The sequence below is a fragment of the Alternaria rosae genome (genome assembly GCF_020736505.1).
Source record: "Alternaria rosae strain MPI-PUGE-AT-0040 chromosome Unknown BKA58scaffold_3, whole genome shotgun sequence".
Classification (NCBI taxonomy): domain Eukaryota; kingdom Fungi; phylum Ascomycota; class Dothideomycetes; order Pleosporales; family Pleosporaceae; genus Alternaria; species Alternaria rosae.
Genome location: NW_025763572.1, coordinates 3,049,486 through 3,069,099, shown reverse-complemented (window position 1 = coordinate 3,069,099; position 19,614 = coordinate 3,049,486). Strand labels below are relative to the sequence as shown.

The 19,614-nt window shown below is 51.8% G+C and overlaps 2 protein-coding genes across 2 annotated transcripts; one reads left to right on the top strand and one right to left on the bottom strand.

Annotated features, from left to right (window-relative positions):
* Nucleotides 1-376: 376 nt before the first annotated feature.
* BKA58DRAFT_357893 (nucleoporin Nup186/Nup192/Nup205) lies at nucleotides 377-6,011 on the bottom strand. Its single transcript, XM_046168696.1, has 3 exons — nucleotides 5,750-6,011; nucleotides 933-5,701; nucleotides 377-878 (listed from the first exon to the last, which is right to left on the bottom strand). Exons 1-3 carry the CDS (start codon nucleotides 5,931-5,933, stop codon nucleotides 828-830), a joined length of 5,004 nt encoding a protein of 1,667 aa, XP_046028196.1. The 5' UTR covers nucleotides 5,934-6,011; the 3' UTR covers nucleotides 377-827.
* Nucleotides 6,012-6,125: 114 nt separating this feature from the next.
* Nucleotides 6,126-15,650, top strand: BKA58DRAFT_137600 (uncharacterized protein). Its single transcript, XM_046164511.1, has 7 exons — nucleotides 6,126-6,268; nucleotides 6,436-7,918; nucleotides 7,970-8,310; nucleotides 8,357-12,872; nucleotides 12,920-13,310; nucleotides 13,358-13,991; nucleotides 14,049-15,650. Exons 1-7 carry the CDS (start codon nucleotides 6,238-6,240, stop codon nucleotides 15,551-15,553), a joined length of 8,901 nt encoding a protein of 2,966 aa, XP_046028195.1. The 5' UTR covers nucleotides 6,126-6,237; the 3' UTR covers nucleotides 15,554-15,650.
* The last annotated feature ends 3,964 nt before the right edge of the window (nucleotides 15,651-19,614 follow it).

The following is a 19,614-nucleotide window of genomic DNA, read 5'->3' as shown; positions in this document are numbered from 1 at the left end:
GTGCCTCGGTCTGAAACTCTTGCGGCTTATGTATTGTCCAGTCTTCTAGCATTCCGAGGGAAGGTAAAATCAGTTTCTCAGCTATATATTTACCCACAGACTTGGTTAAATCGCCAGTGTGACATCGTGCATCGTCCAAAAGATCTTCATCGACCATATCCTGATCGCGGAACAGGTAATACATGAGACTATCCTGGGCCACAGGGAAAACTGCCTTCATTCTAGACTACCTACACCTTCTTCCTCCGAGGCTGAACCAGTTCGCGGGGGAAAGAATACTTCTTCTTGTCCTTGCAACGATCGAATTGCTCAAGACGCATGAAGCTGATAGACCATGATGCTGCAATCTCCGTGTATTCGGGTTTGCTAAGAAACCAGCTGAAGTTCTCGTGGCCAGCAGCTTCAAAAAGGAACGTCCGCTGGACAGCGAGCTCCGAGCACTTCATCGGCAGATACTCGATAGTGTGATCCTTTTTGTTGCATAGCGGGCAAATGATCTTGGAGCTCTTCTTCTCGCAATATTGGCTAACATGACTTCCGCAACCACAATGAACGCCCTTATCAACACTGCCTATCACGTTGGGGTTGGGGTGCTGTTTATAGAGACGTAAAAGTGTAAGCGTCATGTACGATCCCTCAAAACGAGCACTGTCGCACACAGGCTGGTGGGACACTGAAAGCTTGCGAATGTGATTCAATTACACGACCGAGAACCCGCACATGTGCAAACACGCTATCTCTACCAATTACACGCTCCAACGCTTTTGCCATGCGCTCAGAGAACCACATCCCTTCTGAAGCTACACCCCGTCCAAGCATGATGTTCATCAAGAGAACATATTCGGCCTGACCTTCTTCGCACTCGACTGATCCTCATACTGCAAAGTGTTAGCATAAACATCCTCATTCCCTGTCGTGTCAAAGAATCTTACCTGCAAAAACCCCGTGACATCCACCAAAACGGTCCAACAATCCACCAAATCCACAATATCCTGCTGCAGCTCCTCGCCCATCCCCACACCCACATTAACGCTCCTCTTGAAAATACTAACCATACTATGTCTATTATCCTTCAAGAACTCTCTCGCCTGAAACACCGTTTGGTCGTTTTGCCTGCCCCTCGCAATCACCGCGGCGTTGATAACACGCAGCACAGCAAGCATAAGCTCATAGTACTTGCGCAGCGCATTCGGATCGTCGAACTCAAGACCAATATCTGGGTCTACGGAGAAGAGCTGCGAGTCGCGGATGGCAGGGAAGAGACCGGCGTTGAGGACGTGTGCGGCGCCGAGCCGGGACTGGCATACGCGGAGGAGGAGGGCGAGACTGGCGTCGTAGTAAGAGAGTAAGACGGGGACTAGGGGTGCGGCAGCGGCGGAGAGTTCTTCGGGGATGTGCTTGATGTTGTCGACGAGGACGCCGACGAAGTTTAGGGACACGAAGCTGTCGAGGATGTATTTTGAGGATTGGCGCGTTGCGGCTGAGACGAAGGCGTTGAGGAGGAGGAGTGCGGATACTTTGCAGGTTCCTTGGCCGCTGTAGGCGTCGTCGCAGATTACTTCGAGCATGTTGGTCCCGCAGTTTTTGATGGCGCTGAGGGTGTGGCGGCCGAGGAGGGAGTTGGGGGTTGCTTTGTTGAAGGTGCCGTGGATGTAGCGGAAGCAGATCTGGTAGCAGTACTCTCGTAGTTCGGCGGTGGACACGGGGCTGTATATGCCAATGAGTGCCGCGCGGAACAGTTGAGAGAGGCGATCGTTTGCGAAGTCGCCTGTCTTGTCGAATGCAGTAGACTCAAAGTCGACCTTTTGGATGAGAGCCTCTGCTAGGCTGGCAAGTTGGAGAGCCGTGAAGATGTCGGAGGAGTACGACTGCTCAAGCTTGGGCAGAATGACTTGTAGTGTCTGCATGATGAAGGAACTTCGCGCGCCGTTCTCGAAGTCGCAACTGTGTACCGCAACCATGACGACTTGGACCCACGACTGCAGAATATCCTTGTGGTAGCGGAGAAGTTGTGTGCGACGGTTCCAGTCCACGAATATAGCCATGAGCAGTTCGGCTTGCTCAACGAGTTGTTCTTCTTGCTCCTGATCATTCAGTATGCCTTCCTTCCGCCAATACTTCATCTTCAATCGGATGACTTGTTCCAGGAGTGGCAAAGAGTAGAGAGTGCTACCCTCTTTTTCTTCTTGACACGAGGACAGGTTGACTCCCTCGAAGAACTTGTGCTGATCTGGCAGAGCGCGCTCAGGATAGGTCAGTTCGATGAAGTCGAATAGATCGAAGATGTTCGGGTTTGGTATTGCGTCCTCGCCCGGCCGTATCGTGGTACCGAGAAGGACAGACTGTATCCTAGACTTCATAGTGGGCATACTCTCTTTCACTGTCAAGCGCAGCTCTCTCGATTCATAGTCAAGGAAAGCAGCGCGTCTTTGAAGGAAGCTCTGGAGAGCGAGTGCTGGTGGTCCTGAGAAGAATGGAGAGTAATCGTTCGGTGTGACCTCGAGCCCTTGCGCAAGAGACATTCCGTCCCAGGGTATATCGAGGGTAATGGGAGTCAATTGGGGGGCCTCTACGAAGAGCAGCTCGTTGTCACGGAGCTCTTCCATCACAAGCGCGCTCGTCAGCGGTGACCGCCAAAGCTTCTGCAAGACATCCCAGCATCGGGTCTTAAGAGCAGACCGCCAAGCTATGAACTGTTCGCCGTCATTGTCAGGATACTGAACTCCAAGGAGAAGTATGCTGTGGAACAAGGCTTGTCCGTTTGACCAGAGGCTGTTCTCGGCAACGCGGACAGTATTGGGTCCACATGAGAAGCCGAGAAGGATGTGCGCTATGGTCGGTCGAAGGGACACGGCAGCTAGACAACTGTTCAAGAAGTCCAATACGCGGAGCTTGACAACATATCCGGAAGCATCCTCGCCAGCTTCAAGCTCTTCGGCGCTGAACCGCATCAGACCTGAGAGCGACCGACCGATGCGCTCGGCTTCATTGTCTTTCTCCAGTATGCCGACAATCTTACTGCGCCCTGATCGTTGGCCGAAGCCCGCAGGTGAGACTGCAAGTTTTCGTGAAGAAGCCATCTTCTCTAGCAGTTGGAGAGAGGCAATGGTCAAGGCTTCGTGGCCAGTACCACAGTAGAGTCCCAGGTCGACGATGACCTGCAAATTGTTCAAGATCGCATCCTCGAAAGATGCAAGCGACAGGTTCGACACGGGAGAATGCTGAAACGACGTTTGTTGTTTGAGAACTGGCTTGACGATATCCAAGTACGTCGCCTGGAGCTTCATCACGAGATCCATTACCTCAATGCTAAGCATCAGGGATTGGATCAACGGTGAGTCAGATGGAGCAGCGTCGACCTCGGTCACGTCGTGATGCGATGCAACAAAAAGAGCCTTTAGGACCTTGTCGTTGAACAGCCATTCCATGACGCGTGCAAATGGGTGAAGCGCAACGTACACAGCAAGTGATGTGGGGTCAATGACCGAATCAACAGGTATGCTAGACTTGTTCGCGAACACGACGAGATTCTCATTGAACGTGGAAAGACATGTCACCATGAAGCGCAAGCATGTCCACTGCATGACGCTGCGTTGTAGCGGATCAAGCACGTCCAGAGAACGTTCTGCAAACACCTGCTGCATGACGAAGTCAATGTAGCTCTCGATACCCGGCATCCTGCGCGACGATCCCAAGCCCTCGGGAAATGGTAGACTGTCGTTGAGGCCTTCGTTCTCCGGATATGGCTCTACGAGCGAGTGGAGGAAACGAACCAGGGCAATGGACTCATCGTATCCGTCGGCGAGCGTAGGCCACAAGTCATGTCTGGGTGTGGCACTCAAAGCGTTGTTTTGCCTGGATCCAGTATAAAATCCATTGACGGTCCACTCATCCAAGAGACTCCACATGGCATCGGCACGAGTGAAGTCCTTGCCTACGAGTAGAGCCGACAGAGCATCATAGGCGGCTGCTCGAAGCCCACTCTCAACTTTGTCTGTGCATAGACCGAAGCAGATGCCAGCGAAGTGGTACTCTTTAAGATCCAATATCCACATGCGTGCAGAAGAGCTTTGTCGGCAAATGTGTGCAATGAGTCTCAGGTAGCTTTCCAGCATAGTTGCGCTCTCGGGTTCCACGATCTGATCGATTGGGTTCATGGTCTGAGCATAGACGCCGCTTTGGATAGGCTTCTTCGGCTCGTGAATGTCGTTCTCGAACTCGCGCAGCTCGTTGAAGATAGTCGTGTAGCTGAGCGAACTGGTTCGTCGGATTTTCCCCGAAGCAGATGCTCCCTCTTCGAGTAGGAAGCGATGCGCCGCTTCGGCATTTGCCTCTCCAGAACCGATGGCCCGTAACATCTCGCAGAACATGGCAATCCGGGGAGTGGGTTGGCGCTTGGCTGCCCACTGCAGGAATCCGTAGAGGTTGCTCTCTTTATCACTCCAAAAGTCTTCTGCGGCGTCTGGAAACCCATCGAAAGCGTATGCGACAATGACCATGAAGCGTTCGAGATGGAGTGGGTACTCTCCAGTTGAGCGTTGGAAGTGAAGTTGTAGTTGTCGTCGCTGATCGTCCTCCTCGGCTTTCAGTTTGCGCAGAGTGTCTGGCATGTGAGTAATAAACGAGTCCACGAAGGTCTGTAATTGCTCCATGAGAAGCTCCTTGAAGAAGTCCTCAGGCTGCGGCGAATCTCTGCTCAAAACTGCGGTGTCCTGCAACAGCGTCGATAACATGCTAGTCTTCTGAGGGTCGTACCAGCGGGTGGGGCGCACATCCTGACTGACTGATAGCATGAAATGGAATGCGCCGTCGCCGAGTGCTTTCAGGAAGATCTCTGATCGCGTGTTGGCCTCCTCCTCAAAGTTGATACCCTGCAAAGCAGCGTCTTGTGTGTTTGGGTCCATGTACCGTCCACTGTACTCCGCCAACCACCAAGTCAATGTCGCCGAATGCAGATTCCTCAGCGCCCAGTTGTCGTTCTCCCGTCCAGCCATGAGCGAGTCGTGCAGAGCGCGCGCTTCCCTCAGCATGACGTTGTTGCCCTCGGATGCGACCCAGGATGTGAGTCGCAGGAGTATCGGAACATAGTGGATGGTAATGAGGTCGTGTCGGTCGAGGGACTTGGCTCGGGTGAGCAAGGCCTTGTAGTTGTCGAGATTGACATATCCGGGCTTGATCATGTGCGTGCATATCGCGGCGAGGTTCTCGTGTTGTCGTGTAAGACTTTGGCGCTGGTAGTCCATAATTTCGACAAAGCCGGGGAGGGGCACTTGTCCGACGACCTGGGTACTCTGAACGCGCTCGGCAACAGACTGCAGCCACTTCTCGACGGCCTCCATGCTGGTCAAGCACTTGGTCCAGAAGCCGTATGCATTTGATAGGTTGGTCGTGCCATGTACACCGACTATCATCTGGGCAGCCTCCTGCAGAACAGGCAGTCCCTCCACTTCCGAGTCGCCATTGTCCAGCGCAGTCTTCATCAGGATGCGCACGCAGAGGAGGACATACTCGCGGCGTCGGTGGAAGCGGATCACGGCGGTCTGGAGCTGGGGTCGGTCGAGCTCCTGGGCCTCGCTCTCGGCGCCCAGGAAGAGGGCAGCGGCGTCCAGCTCGTCGAGATTGAGGGCGTCGGCGAGTTCGAGCGCCTTCTGTTTGAAGTCGTCGTTGACCTCATACTCGTTGTCGTCGATCTTGATCTTGCCTGGCGCTGTTAGCACCTTCCTCGTCTACACCTCTGTTTATGTAATACCAGAGCTCAGCGCCTGCCTGCTCGCATCGTTCTTCGGCTTCTTGTCCAATAGCGTCTTCAGCTCTTCCAAATGCGCCTCTAGATTCAGCAGCAGCCGCTCCAGCACTGGCAGCTGCAGGTCGATGTGCGCGCACAAGTCGCGGTGTAGGCCCTGGAGGGCGGCGAGGCTGTCTTCTTCAGCCATGGGATTGTCGTGAGGTCGTCGTGCGCATTATGCGCCGGGGGAGTGGCGGCGGATAGGCTATCGTGTTCCGTGTTTGGGTGTTGTTTCTTCAACAATGGAGCGAGAGCTTGCTTGCTTGACTTTCGCAGAACGCGAAGGCGCACAGACGTAAACCCTGCGACGCGCTTTCCCGTCACGACTCACCTCCGCCATAACTCCGCACCTGCACCTGCACCTGCACCTGCACCTGGGCAGGGTAAAAGTGTTCTGCCCTCATATCGATCGCGTAATCGCCGCGACATGTTACGCGTATGAGTGAGCGGCCATGGGGGCGACCAACATCCAGGATGCAAAGCGTAAGTCCTTGGGGGAGCCATACGATAAAGACTGGAGGTATTCACGGCCTTCTACGTTGACGTCTGCTAATGCAGAAGCCGCTGAATACCTCCCGACTATAGCATACTCGGCCGCAATCAGTCAAATAAAATTCATGTAGACGTCATGCTAACACCTAGCCTAATAGTCCTGATTTCATCCTCGCGGGTAGTCGACCGAACGAGCGGCCTTAAAGACCTCATCCACATCCTCAAGCACAATCGCGGGAAACCTAGTCTCGAGGCTCTCGGGAACAAATCCTATCTAGCACTATGCGAGACGCTCTTCCAATGCCTGCACGATGGGCGCTCCGCCTTCTTCCACGGTAAGACCAAGGCGACCAAGGCTGGTTCTACTGCGGCCCTCCTTCCCCTCTCGGCATCGGCCCTGCGTCATGTTATTGCGTCGGGCGTGCGAACCATCAAGAGCTCTACGGTCGAGATGATAATAGACACAATAATCGAGGTGCTTCCTGCGACGACTGGACTTGTTGAGCCGCTTCTGGAAGCCCTCCCAAAAACACTGCGATCTCTCTTGGAGTATCAGCCCCATGTTGAGCGCCTATCAAAGGAGTGCTGGGACGCCGCAGTCGGTTTTTGTATCGAAACTCTGGCCGGCTTCTTCCAAGAGTCGCCCGCCGAAGGTGAGCTGCAAAACAGCTGGAGCACTAATGTCTCAAGTCGCGCCCGCACTCCCCTTGAAGCCGACTTCACGTCCTCTAGAGCTTCTCCACGCTTGCCCGTGACCAAGACCAAGTCAACCCCTCCAGAGCACGTTCGCGCAACGGAAGACTTTGTCCATTGCCTGCATCATCTCGTCAAGGCTTCCAATGCGCCATTGCTAGACAAGGCTGACGCCGTTCTGGCTGTCTTACTAAAGTTCTTGCAGCAGAGGACTACGCGTGGAAGTACGGGCGTGGCTGCCCTGGCCGCTGTCAACGCCATTCTCGCACGCATCACGTTACAATCTCTCGAGTTGACCAAGCGCACGGTGCAAACATTGCTCCCGCTTCTCAAGCTTATGTGGTCCGAGGCTATCCTACGGGATGAGATTATGATCAGTTTGATATATACCGAGGCGCACATCGAGAGTCTCCTCACTGACTCGGATGACGAATCCACCAGCTCTGACCTGGAAGGCCTCATTGAGATGATGTATAGCGACTACCGGCGCAGGCAAGAAACTACCGCGCACCAATATCTTGAAGAAGATTATCTCTGCTTTCGACACTTGGGGCCTGCCCGCAATGACACCCACCCCCTGAACACATGCGCATTCTCCATGGAGACGGAGCATCAGCGATATGAAGGACTATGGTCTACAGTATCCACCATTGCGCGTTTTTCATTCATGCTTGATGAGCGAAGAATTTCCATCGCCCACGACCGTAGCGACAGCGAAGAGAGCTTTAGCAAACGTATTCGCATTACTCAATTGTTCCCTGAATACCTTCGTCATGTGTCTGAGCCCAGATCGAATGTCAAGCGAGCAGCTTTACAAGTCGTTGCGTTTATGGTCCAGGAAGGCCCCTTCGACGAGGAAGAACTTCAAACGCTATTGGAGAAGCTCACTTCGTGCATCTCAGATGAGAACCCAGTACATTCGGTGTGGGCAATGATAGGTTTGGCAGGGTAGGTATATCACCACATTATACACTGCGCACGTAGCTGACGTTCGTCTAGAGCCGCGCTTCAGCAATCAGCATCGCACTCAACTCTTCTTCCCTACTGGATATCTGCATGGCAAAGCGCATCTCGTGCAGTCACTTCCGTATCCATATCCCGCGCGGCATGTCATCTCATGGACGTTCTCCTGCGACTGAACATCGTTCCCTTCTCAGCAGTGTCGGAGACAGTTCAGTCTCTACTACTGTCGATAGAACTAAGCGGACCGGCTTTACTCACCGAAAGCAGCTCATCACTACTCACTACCATTCTTCAGGAGCGTATCAAAGAAAACCCGACACATTTCAGTTCGACAGCTGAGCGAATTCTTAACTGGCTCCTCACCAAATGGACCCCTAGTAAGCGCTCTCACGCTTTGGCAGAACCTGAATTGATGTTTTACAGGTTTGTGGTCTGAACGGACATACTCGGCGCTGAATGCTCACCACTGCAACGCTCGTGATGTGCTGCGCGTGCTCTACACCTGCCTGGACGTACCCTTCAACCCGCCGGAGCCGGCCACTTATCTGGTACTTGGGCCTATTGGGCAAGCTAGAACGCAAATGGCGCGTCACAAAGATCTCGCTCATTATCTTCTGCTTCTCCGACCTATGGAAGATTTTGTAGCTAAGATCGAAGAAGGACCGCGTCTCTCCTCCGATGAGCCCACAGGCGAACTCTCCTCCACACAACTTAGAAATAGGATTCTTGATTTCTGCGTATCTGAACTCGAACGAGCGCAGCACCGTTGGAAGGATATGGCTGCGTCAAACATACAAGGCATTACTTCAGATATGATGCGCATCGTCACAAATTTGTGCATCATCGCGCCAGCTGTTGCGACTCTTAGCGATCCGGACGACCGTCGTGTGCGTACTCTTCGATCATCTGCAGCTGCCCTGATTGAGTCTTTTGCCGCTACACTAGCCAAGCCTCAGATGGAACAATACAAAGTCGATGCAGTCCTTGAGGCCTGTGCAAAGGGCCTTCCTGACATTAGCTCCTCAAAGCGAGTGGGCTCCGGTGTGTACGAGTTGATAGGCATCGATCAGCTGGCTCAGCATTTACCCAGGGCTCTTCAGCAACGCAAAGAGGTCAAACAATCCTTCTACGCGGATGAGGATGACTTCATGGACGTGGACGACGAGCCTGACTCACAGATGACCGCTGGAGCTACAGTCCCCGACAACGATGTACCTCGACATGATGTGCAGGCAGAAACCGATCTATCTGCTCTGCGTGCATCATGCCTAGCACACTTGCAGTTCATTTCGTCTCTGACCAAGCACACTGAGTTAGAGCCTGGAACAGTACCCCCGGATTTCGTCGATTACCTCGTCTCCCTCACAGAGAACGACCTTATTCGTTCGCGTCAATTTCTTCGTTCAGTGTGGAATAGTAACTTGAAGATATCCAGGAACGACTGTCTCAATCTGCTGGAACGATTCAGCGAAGCTCTTATTGATCCTCGCGCTCGTGAATACAACACCTCCGAAGTCGCCAACAGCATGCTTGTCGAGGTTCTGATTGGGACAACACTCGTTTGGCTACCTGATGTGACCGATCGAGAAGCTCAGGATCTCTACGACAATGTGGAGGCCCTGTATGTCTACTACGTCAAAGAGATGGAGAAAGGAGGTGTGAGACGATCCGCGAACTTGCAAACAACCATCGCCGTCTTTCTACATGGCCTATTAAAACATCATCCCGACTTTGCGCAAAACCGCAAAGTTCCATCCGTACGAACTAGTCTCTTCGAGCTGCTTTCAACAGGCGAGATGACCGTCAAATACCACATTGCTGAGCATTTGCCAAGAATGTTCGAAGATTTCGTTCTCTCCGAACACGATAAGATTCTACAAGATGTCGACAGTAGCTTACCTGGAGACGATGAGGGTCTTGAGGGGATAGCAGTTCGGTTGCTTGTCCTGTCGCGACTGGCATCCAAGTGGCATACGCTGCTGCGTCACAGCGTGTATCGTATCTTTGCCACAGCAGGAACTATCAATGGCGCTACCTACCACGCCAAACGATGCATCTTAAACGTGGCGCAGTCAAGAGGTCTCGGTGATTCACAAAGCTTATTCCGGCTTTTCGCACCACAAGTTATCTTCACCTGGCTCGACCGAGGCCAAAAGGTCGGTCGTATTCCATTTACGATCTTCGGTTATGCGTCACTCTCCGACCTTCTTCGTGATATCGAAGCCGAAGTAGTGGGCCAAGCCATAATGTTCGGACGCAAGGAGGAAGTGGAGTTCCTGGCTGAACATCTAGACACGTCAGCACAAGAGATGCTTTCGAGAAACATTGGCAAAGCAGCCGCATATACCATCGCGTGGGATACTTGCCGGGGCTCCGCTCGAAACAAAGCCGACTCTAGCTTCGGAAATTTGCTGAAAGACATGGTCGGTAGTGACAAATACTATGGCCTGGTGCAGAAGCATTTTCCCCAAATTTTGGGCCACATGTTCCAAACAATCGATCACGAGGAGCGCCTACCCAAGTCGCTGGAGAAGAAGCCAGCTTTCAATCCCGCCGCTGCAGTTCTAGCCGAAATTGCTGAAATTGGCCAATCTGCGCAAGGCCTTAACATAGGTATTGAGCCCTCGTTCTCCGCCTTCTATCTTCCCGATCAGCTGGAACGTTTGTGTAGGCGGACCGGCGATAGACCTGCTGGCTTCTGGTCACCGAGCACATATACATATGTGATGCGCTCTCTGCTTGACCGCATCCATCCGGCTCTCGGCTCACTTTATGCCCGGTCAATGATAAGGAAGATTCGAATCATTGTTGCGCTGGCTGGACCTGTGGCACATGAGGGCTACCCGTTGCAAATGACGCTGCAGTCTTTACGTCCTTTTCTCACCGATATGCAATGTGCTGAAGATACAGTTGGCATCATGCAGTATCTTTTCGAACACGGCGCTCAGTATCTCCGTCAACAGCTCAGCTTCGTCACGGGCATCGGCCTCTCGATTCTCATCTCTCTCCGAGTATTCCTGGGCTCCTCTCAGGATAGTACCACCCAGCAGTCCCAACATCTAGCAACCATGAATGCAGCCAATAGGTTCCATACTTGGCTCACTGAGTACCTTAAGGCTCACGCGCAGGCCATCACTGGTGTAGAACGCTCTTCCGCCATCAAAGCGTTTAAGCTTATCACCGCGACTGCTGCTCAAGTCAACGCCGAAGGCAACTCATTGCGAGGTAGTGAAGAAAGCAAGCTTCTTCTTGAGATACTAGACGACGCGAAGTCAGGACGCAAGCTCCTGAACAAAACATCACGAGATGTTGCGTTGGATCTGCTTTGCCAGAATTTCCGTCCTGCTCCGAGCGCCCGAGATGATGTCCTTGGCTTGGACCACGATGCTGCAGAGTATGCACCCCTCGTTTGGGAGTCGTGTCGCAGAAGCAAGGTCGGTGACGGTTATCTGTTATGGACCGCGCGGGTCCTGGGACGTGCATACAGCGCCTACGGAGAGGTAAAGCAGAGCTCGGCTCAAGCTCGGCCATGGTCATCATCAGTACAGACTTCCAAATCGGTTCCTGGAAAGTCATCCAGAGAAGCTATTGTTAACGAAGTTATCGATTTGTTCTACAGCGACGAACGCAATGAGGTCAGCCTGGCGGAGGATGCTGTACGACGCCTGATCTCTCGCTTGGTGCCTGATTCGCAGTACATGAGCGAGATGCACCGAGTCATTCCGGAGGCCATTGGTAAAGCCCTTCTGTACAAGCCCCCGGAACCAGATACTACCTCGCATCTTGTGACAGATGGTCTTCGCGAAGCCGTCTCACCTACGCCGGTCAAACCGGTATCTCACTGGATTAGAGACCTGACAATGGCACTGTGCAGAGTTGCAATCGACGATCCTATTCTGGGCGCTCTTCCAGACTTGCTCCGCGGTATCAACCACATGGCGGAGAAACTCCTGCCCTACATACTTCATCTCGTGCTACTTGACGAGTATGAAACGGAGCGCAACGTTCATGACATCGTGTCGAAGGCGATGGCGACATGGTTCCGCAATTGCGGCCCAGATACTATACCACACGTCTGCATCCTTATCCAATCCATCCTCTACCTCCGAAGCCAGCCAGTCCCCAAAGAGGTTACCAGAGTGGAGCGAGACAAGTGGTTAGACATCGACTTTCTGGAGGCTTCACAAGCCGCGAACGACTGTGGCATGTTCAGGAGTGCGCTTTTGTTTGCGGAGACGTCTTCTGGCCAGCCAACTATCAAAAGCAGCACAAGGAGATCGTCTGTTAGGGTCGACCCTCCGAAAGTGCCGCTGCAGCTCCAGCTTTCTATCTACAAGAACCTTGACGAGCCAGATTCATTCTACGGTGTCGATCGGGGTTCCAGCTTGTTGTCGGTACTAGATCGTCTCGACTACGAGGGTGACGGCGTAAAGAGCCTTCTATTTCGTGGTGCTCGTTTAGACAGTCAAATGCGCCGGCGCAACGAGTTTGAGGCAATAGACTCCCGGGGAACGATCAAATCTCTCATCATGTTGAACATGAACAGCGTCACGCACTCTTTACTCTCCAACGACCAGTTCCGCGATGCTGGGGACGATGTGGTTGAGAGTACACTTCACACCGCGCGCAAATTAGGCCAGTGGGATATCAAGGCGCCGGAAGTAAACCACACAGAGGCAAGCACCTTGTTCAAAGCCTTTCAAGGACTGCATTTTGCGAAGAGCGCTGCAGAAGCTCAAGAGAACTTCGACCGCCAACTACAGGTGACCATGAACTTCCTCTGCGGAAAAGATACCTCATCGATATCAACGAAGACTCGCCTGCGGACCCTAGGAGCGCTCACAGAGGCAGATGAGGTGATTACAGCTGAGCGTTCGGAACACTTGCTAGATATCTGGGATCGTATGAAGGCTCGAGAGAAGTGGATGCGGGCTGGCGAGTAAGTATTGGTCAGTCTTTCCAAGCCCGTATACTTACCATTACTAGATTCAACGACGTCCGTCAGCTACTTTCATGTCGTGAGACGCTTTTCAATGTACTCGGTACGAATGTCGCCCTTGTCGATTCGCTACACACCCGGACTGCGACTGTGCGAGGCATGGAGGTGGAGGCTCTGGTTTCATCGTCCAGTCTCTGCAGGAAGCATGGAGCACTTCAAGAGTCGCTCGCAAGTGTCACCTACCTCTCCGATATCGTACCTGAGTGCAAGGCTATAGGTCTTGATATTGAAGCCACAGCCCAACATGAGGTAGCGAACGTGCTTTGGGAACAAGGCGAGACTGAGATCTCAATAAGGATGCGTCAGCATTTAATCGACAACGCAGATTTCGACTCACAAAATATTGATCTTAGTCTGCCGGTGTTGCTTGCTCGACTGGTAAGAAGACCTTTTGATTGTATGTAGGTCTCTACTAACGAGATTAGGGACACCATCTTGCTGAAGCTCGCCTCGCCAAGCCCGACGCAATCATGAAAGAGTACCTGGAGCCCGCGATCCGTGAGCTCAAGGGTCAAAAGGAGGGTTTAGGCCCGGGCCAAGTCTTCCATGAGTTTGCTCTATTCTGCGACAAGCAGTTGCAGAGTCCCGAAGCGGCGGAAGACATGAATCGTATCAAGACTGTGATGGACCGAAAACTGCAAGAGTATCATGACTTCGCGAAACTCTCGAAAACCGACAAGAGCAAAGGAATGCGCGAAACTTACCACCGAAACGCCCGTCGCGCGAAAACCTGGTATGATCTCGACAATGCGGAATATGAGAGGATGCGCAAGGGCCGCGAGCAATTCCTTCGCCAGTGTCTCGAAAACTATCTTTTGTCTCTTCTTGCCAGCGACGAGTACAACCACGATGCGCTTCGCGTGTTTTCTTTATGGCTAGAATACTCCGATACGCCTCTGGCGAACCAAGCTGTCAAGGCATACCTCAAGGATGTGCCGAGCGGAAAGTTCGCCCTGCTGATGAACCAACTATCCTCACGACTACAAGCCGAAGAGAATGACTTCCAGCATCTGCTGATGGAGCTGGTCTTCCGCATTTGCGTTGACCACCCATTCCATGGTAAGTCAGATCCCAATACAGATTAATGTGAGATGTGTTGCTGACTTCATACACCAGGCATGCATCAGATCTTCGCAATTCAAATGAAGGTCGCCGCCACCTCTAGGGAAGATGTCGTTCGAGCCAAGGATGAATCTGCAAAATCCCGTCAGAAAGCTGCGGGCGGCCTTGCGACGGCGCTCAGCACTGATAAGAGAGGGCGGTCGTACTGGAGCTCCATCTTCCAGTCTAATGAGGTGTATCATCATCTCGCCATGTTCAAGGGTGAGAAGGAGAGTACTCAGCAAGGTCGTGAGTTGCCCCTTGATAGGTACAAGGAGTCACGAGACTTGGTGAACCGGGTGCCGAAACTTAACGTACCCCCGGCTACTCTTCAGATTGAAGTTCGGCCGAACATGAACTACAGCGACTTGCCAAAAATCGCAGGCTTCAAGTCGACCATGACGATTGCGAACGGACTCAGTGCGCCAAAGGTCATCACTGCTAAGGGCACAGATGGCAAACCGTACAAGCAACTGTTCAAATCCGGAAACGACGATCTACGCCAGGACGCAATCATGGAGCAAGTGTTCGATCAAGTATCGCGATTACTAAAGAATCACACCGCAACGCGTATTCGCAATCTCGGCATCCGCACATATAAAGTTCTGCCACTCTCAACACGTTCTGGCCTCATGGAGTTTGTACAGAACACAATTCCGCTACATCTCTGGGTCATGCCAGCCCACGAAAAGTACTACCCGGGCGACTACAAGCCTGAGAAATGTCGCAAGGAGATTGGCGCATGCCAGCAGGACTCCCTCACCACACGCGTCAAAGTGTGGCAAAAGATTGCGGACAACTTCCACCCCGTGATGCGCTACTTCCTGCTTGAGCGCTTCGAAGACCCAGACGAGTGGTTTGAGCGTCGCCTGGCATACACACGCTCTACAGCCGCCATCTCCATCCTTGGACACGTCCTTGGTCTTGGCGATCGGCACTGCCACAACATTCTCCTCGATGAGAAGTCGGGCGAAGTGGTGCACATCGATCTCGGTGTAAGTTTCGAAGCTGGTCGCGTCCTGCCAGTACCAGAAGTCGTGCCATTCCGGCTGACGCGTGATTTGGTGGACGGTATGGGATATACGAAGACGGAGGGAGTCTTCCGCCGATGCTGCGAGTTTACAATGGATACGTTGCGTGAAGAGCGGGAGTCTATCATGACGCTCCTCAACGTCCTGCGATACGATCCTCTTGTCAACTGGAGCGTCACGCCGACGAAGGCGAAGCGCATGCAAGAAGCGAACCAAGAAACCGCACGTTCAACTACCGTCGCACCAGGAGGTACGCCCGCGCCATCGGGCCAGTCAGCGGCCGAAGAAGCAGCAGCGGTGGCGCAGGAAGACAATAAGAAGAGGGAGAAGGAGGAACAGGCCGGTGAGGCGGGACGGGCGCTTAGTGTGGTGGAGAAGAAACTGAGCAAAACGCTTAGTACCAAGGCGACGGTGAATGAGCTCATACAGCAGGCGACTGATGAGCGGAATTTGGCGGTGCTGTACATGGGGTGGGCAAGCTATGCCTAGACGACTACATGGGCCCTGTGCAGGTGTGTAATGAATATTTAAAGGTCATGTAGTCGGCATACATGACTGTGCAATTAATGGTTACGCCTCATACAAGAAAAAACTGAACAGGTTTGCAGACTACATTGACATGTAAACCGACAAAGTAGGTGACCTGACATTGATGTAGACTCCAGGGTATTCGGCTTTTTCCTCCATCCATGAAGACGACGAAACCGCACGTACCCTAAATCGCTTCGTCGCGCATAAGTTCAAACTTGTATTCGTGTAGAGAATCGCTGATTTAACGCTTTTCTTGCATGCAGACTACCCTGAATGCGTTGATGCCGCGGAGTCAATTTTCTTGCTCTTTGGATCGTGGGTTTTACATGGAAAACTGGCTGGAGTCTTCCACTCTTATCCTAACTACAACATCGCAACGCAAGTGCGTATGAACAACCGTAAAGTTATGTAGTTAAGAAGAGGGCGTTCTCTATTACTCTTGAGTTATCAATGTATGCCGCATACTGCAATTGAGCAATCGAGGGGAAAGGCTGCAACGAGGCTGCACTTCCCAAACAGGCACATTTCGAGAGGGCGTGGATTGCGGAGGCATACCCCGATTGCCCCGGCTGCGTCGACTGGTCAGCAAAAGCGTTTTGGCTACCTCTGGTGGATGAGGATCTGCTGCATGCAGCGTACAGGCATGATACCTAGTCATGTCGATGCTGGTGTTGCCAGGCAAATGTTGCGTACGCCTAGTAGGTATCTAGTCCGTAGAAGCAAGTAACACCTACGCGCAACGAATCTCAGCAACTGTTCCCACATTCCTACCTCCACAGCTACGCCCACATCATACAGTTCGCCTAGCGACGCTTCCCAAACAAGCAGTTCAAAAGAAGGGTATCGATCGCAGCCAAGACGCTCATAGCGATACTTCGCTGTCGCAAGGATGAAGAGACAGACCCCCTGCAGATAGACCCAGTCGCAGACGTAATGACTGGGTAACTTTGCTCAAGGTGTAGATCGCGGTGGGAGGCCATGTCGACGTTCGAAAAGTTATTGGCTTCGCGCTGATTGGCTCGGATAGCTAGTACGACGATGCCAGAGGCAGATAGGCCAGTGATCTGCGATTAGAGGTCAATTAGGATGCGTCGGGTAAGGAGCACTTTTTGTGCGTCATTGCCGAAGGATTGTACAGCTCGACACGTGATAGTGTCTCTTTCAAGTAAGTTTCGATAAGGTGTTGATGGCGGCGAAGGGTTCACGATAGTTCTTTAAGGTTCTGATTGCCCGTGGTTACACAAAGATCGCAAGCTACTCACAATCTTGGAAGACTCCAAAAGCAAAGATAGGGTACGCAGGCATTTCTCATGACGGCGTCACTTTTGCGAATGGAATCACTTGTTGTTCCGGTCGGTGCAATATCTGAAGAAGTGTACCTAGGTAGATCGTAGCACACTTTTTGTTCGCATTCCATCCTTCCAAGTCAGGTAGGTTTGCAACAGCTGTAGATTGTGGCCAAGCCTGCGTTCGCGAAAGATTGCTTCGAAGGATATGCCTGCCTGATTGGCCCACCACAAGCATCATGTCCGAGACAGGCAACTTCACGTTTTCCATCGAATGCGTCAGCGATTCTTCGCTTTCGCTGTGCCTTAGCGTCAGCCAGTCCTCCTCTTTTAGGCAGGTTTGGAAATAGGGTGTTGATCACGCTCAAGAGCCATCGCGAAACATCGCTGTTGCTACTTTCGCACCTAGCACTGTCTGATCGAGCTCCAGCAACACTATACTGGCACCAAGGCATCGCAAACAATGCATTTGACCTTGAGATATGTGACTTGATTTCCCGTCGTGCCATTCCGTGTTTGAATGTGGGCATGTGGGCATCTTGAGACCTTGCTGGTGAGATCCCGGGACGGGGCACGGCGGTTCAGCCTCCAACACTGCCAGTATCGCTTGCAAGCAGCAAGCCAAATGGCGACCAATTGACACCGATTACCTAGAGGGGTAACTTCGACATCTTGCCGTTGATTAAGGTTATGCAAGCGTACGGCGCAAACCCCGCGTCCAAAATCCTGCTGTGCCCCTCACCCGCGGATACCGCCGCCCCACCACACAGAGAATTTCGACCAAGTTTCCAGCCACCAAACCCTCCGGTACCATTGAACGCAGAGCAGGCTGCATAACAAATGAGGATATAAAAGTTATAATTCCCATCGTTTCCATCAACAACCAGTACAACTGGCCTAATGGCCCAATGGCAAGGCGCTTGACTACGATTCAGTTCGATATCAAGAGATTCCAGGTTGTAAGTACTCACTGCATCACACACTTCGAAACCCGCGACTAACAAGTCCGTCTAGCGACCCCTGGTTAGGTCATTTCTACCCTCTCTTTTTGCTGTTTTTCTAGAGTGGATAGGCGTGCGAGAAGGTTTGGTGTTAATTTTTTTGCTCCACTGTAACCTTTCGTATTTTTTTTTTTGCCCCTTTAGATCTCCGACACCTCTCTTTCATGCTTTCTATCACTGTTTCGAGCCTCTCGAATTGTATGCTGATGAAAGCATTGTAACAAGTAGAATGCTTTTATTGTTTTTACCATGGTTCCAGTCTTACCTTCTTCACATTACACATCGCTCGCATATACATGAAGAGACAGTTGTACCACAGAACTATCTCCTTACTAGGTTTGCAAATGCAGTTTTAATGTAAGAAAGATGAGGTGTTACTCTAGCGACTAAGAGAAGAACTGACGTACTAGACTTTTAATTATGCTGCTTTCATCTCGCCATCTCGCTCTTGTTATCTCCCGTTACTTCCTACTCGCAACAGTTACAAAAGTCTCAAACACAGTGATAAGCTATGTATAACCCTGCCGAAGCAAGACTTTGTGAATAAACTCGTAAAAGTGAAGAAGAAAGTACGGAGTGAAGGGCGCGCGCGACAACTAACAACATAGCGTCAAAGAAGAGGGACGATAAGTTGTTTACACTCCTCCGTCTGCGCTCACCTTGGCACAAAACGGCCTCTCGTCCAGCCCAGCCGATATGTATCTTTACACCTACAACGCTGTTCTGCGACCTGTATTCCAACTACATACCACACCCGGACGTATACATTACATTCTATCACAATCCCGCGTGCACGTAAAAAACAGTGGGTATCTCCCGGATACAACATGATCATAGTATGTTTAGTGCAACACGACCTTGTTGGTACCAAGTGCAGACGTAGAGTTGGTCTGTAAAGAATCGACCGGTATCCTGCAACGTTGGAAAAGCAAGATAAATGCCCAGCCTAGAAGCTGAGCTACTTTACCAGACAAAGAATGCGCTCTGCTGATACATGAGTAGTTCACTTCAGTTCCCCATACATTAGTACCCCTGATAGCACACGCAGCTCCTTTCGCACACCCACCAACTCGCCGCCCGCTGTGCGCAGCCAACTTTCCAACTTATCGAGTGCTACGAAAGCAGCCATCTGCCCAAAGAGGGACGGAAGCTCTTCCGTGATACTGTGGGTAAGATGAAAGCGAGTCTCTACAAGTGCATCCAGCTCGACTGTACACATTTTTCCCGTTGATATTCATCGCGTTGCCAAAATACGGAGATCACACACACACACACACCGCACACCTCACATATACTGCACGTCCTGCACAGGTCGTATATTTGATATTTTAAATTGTTTTGATATGTACCTATTGTGTTGATAATATATGCCTTGAAGCGAATGCTGTAAACATGCCGAATCAAATGTGACTGTGAAGTCTTGCAATCTAGATCGCTAACATGCGATACGATGCGATGCGGATATAACGCTATGCTGCGCGACGCTGAAAACGCACACAGACTCATTGACTGAAAAAAAAAGGAAGGAGAGAAATTCTTGCGGTCAGCGCTTGACCGTCGTATGCTCCCATCACGCAAACGCCGGTACCCATGCCCCATGCTTCGAAAAACCGCGGAAAGAAAAGATCTGACGTGAGATAAAAAAGAAAATAGTTCATATGGCAAATGCCGCGAGGCTCCGCTAATATGCGCACGATAATATAGAAGAAACCGAAAGAAAAATCAGCTCATA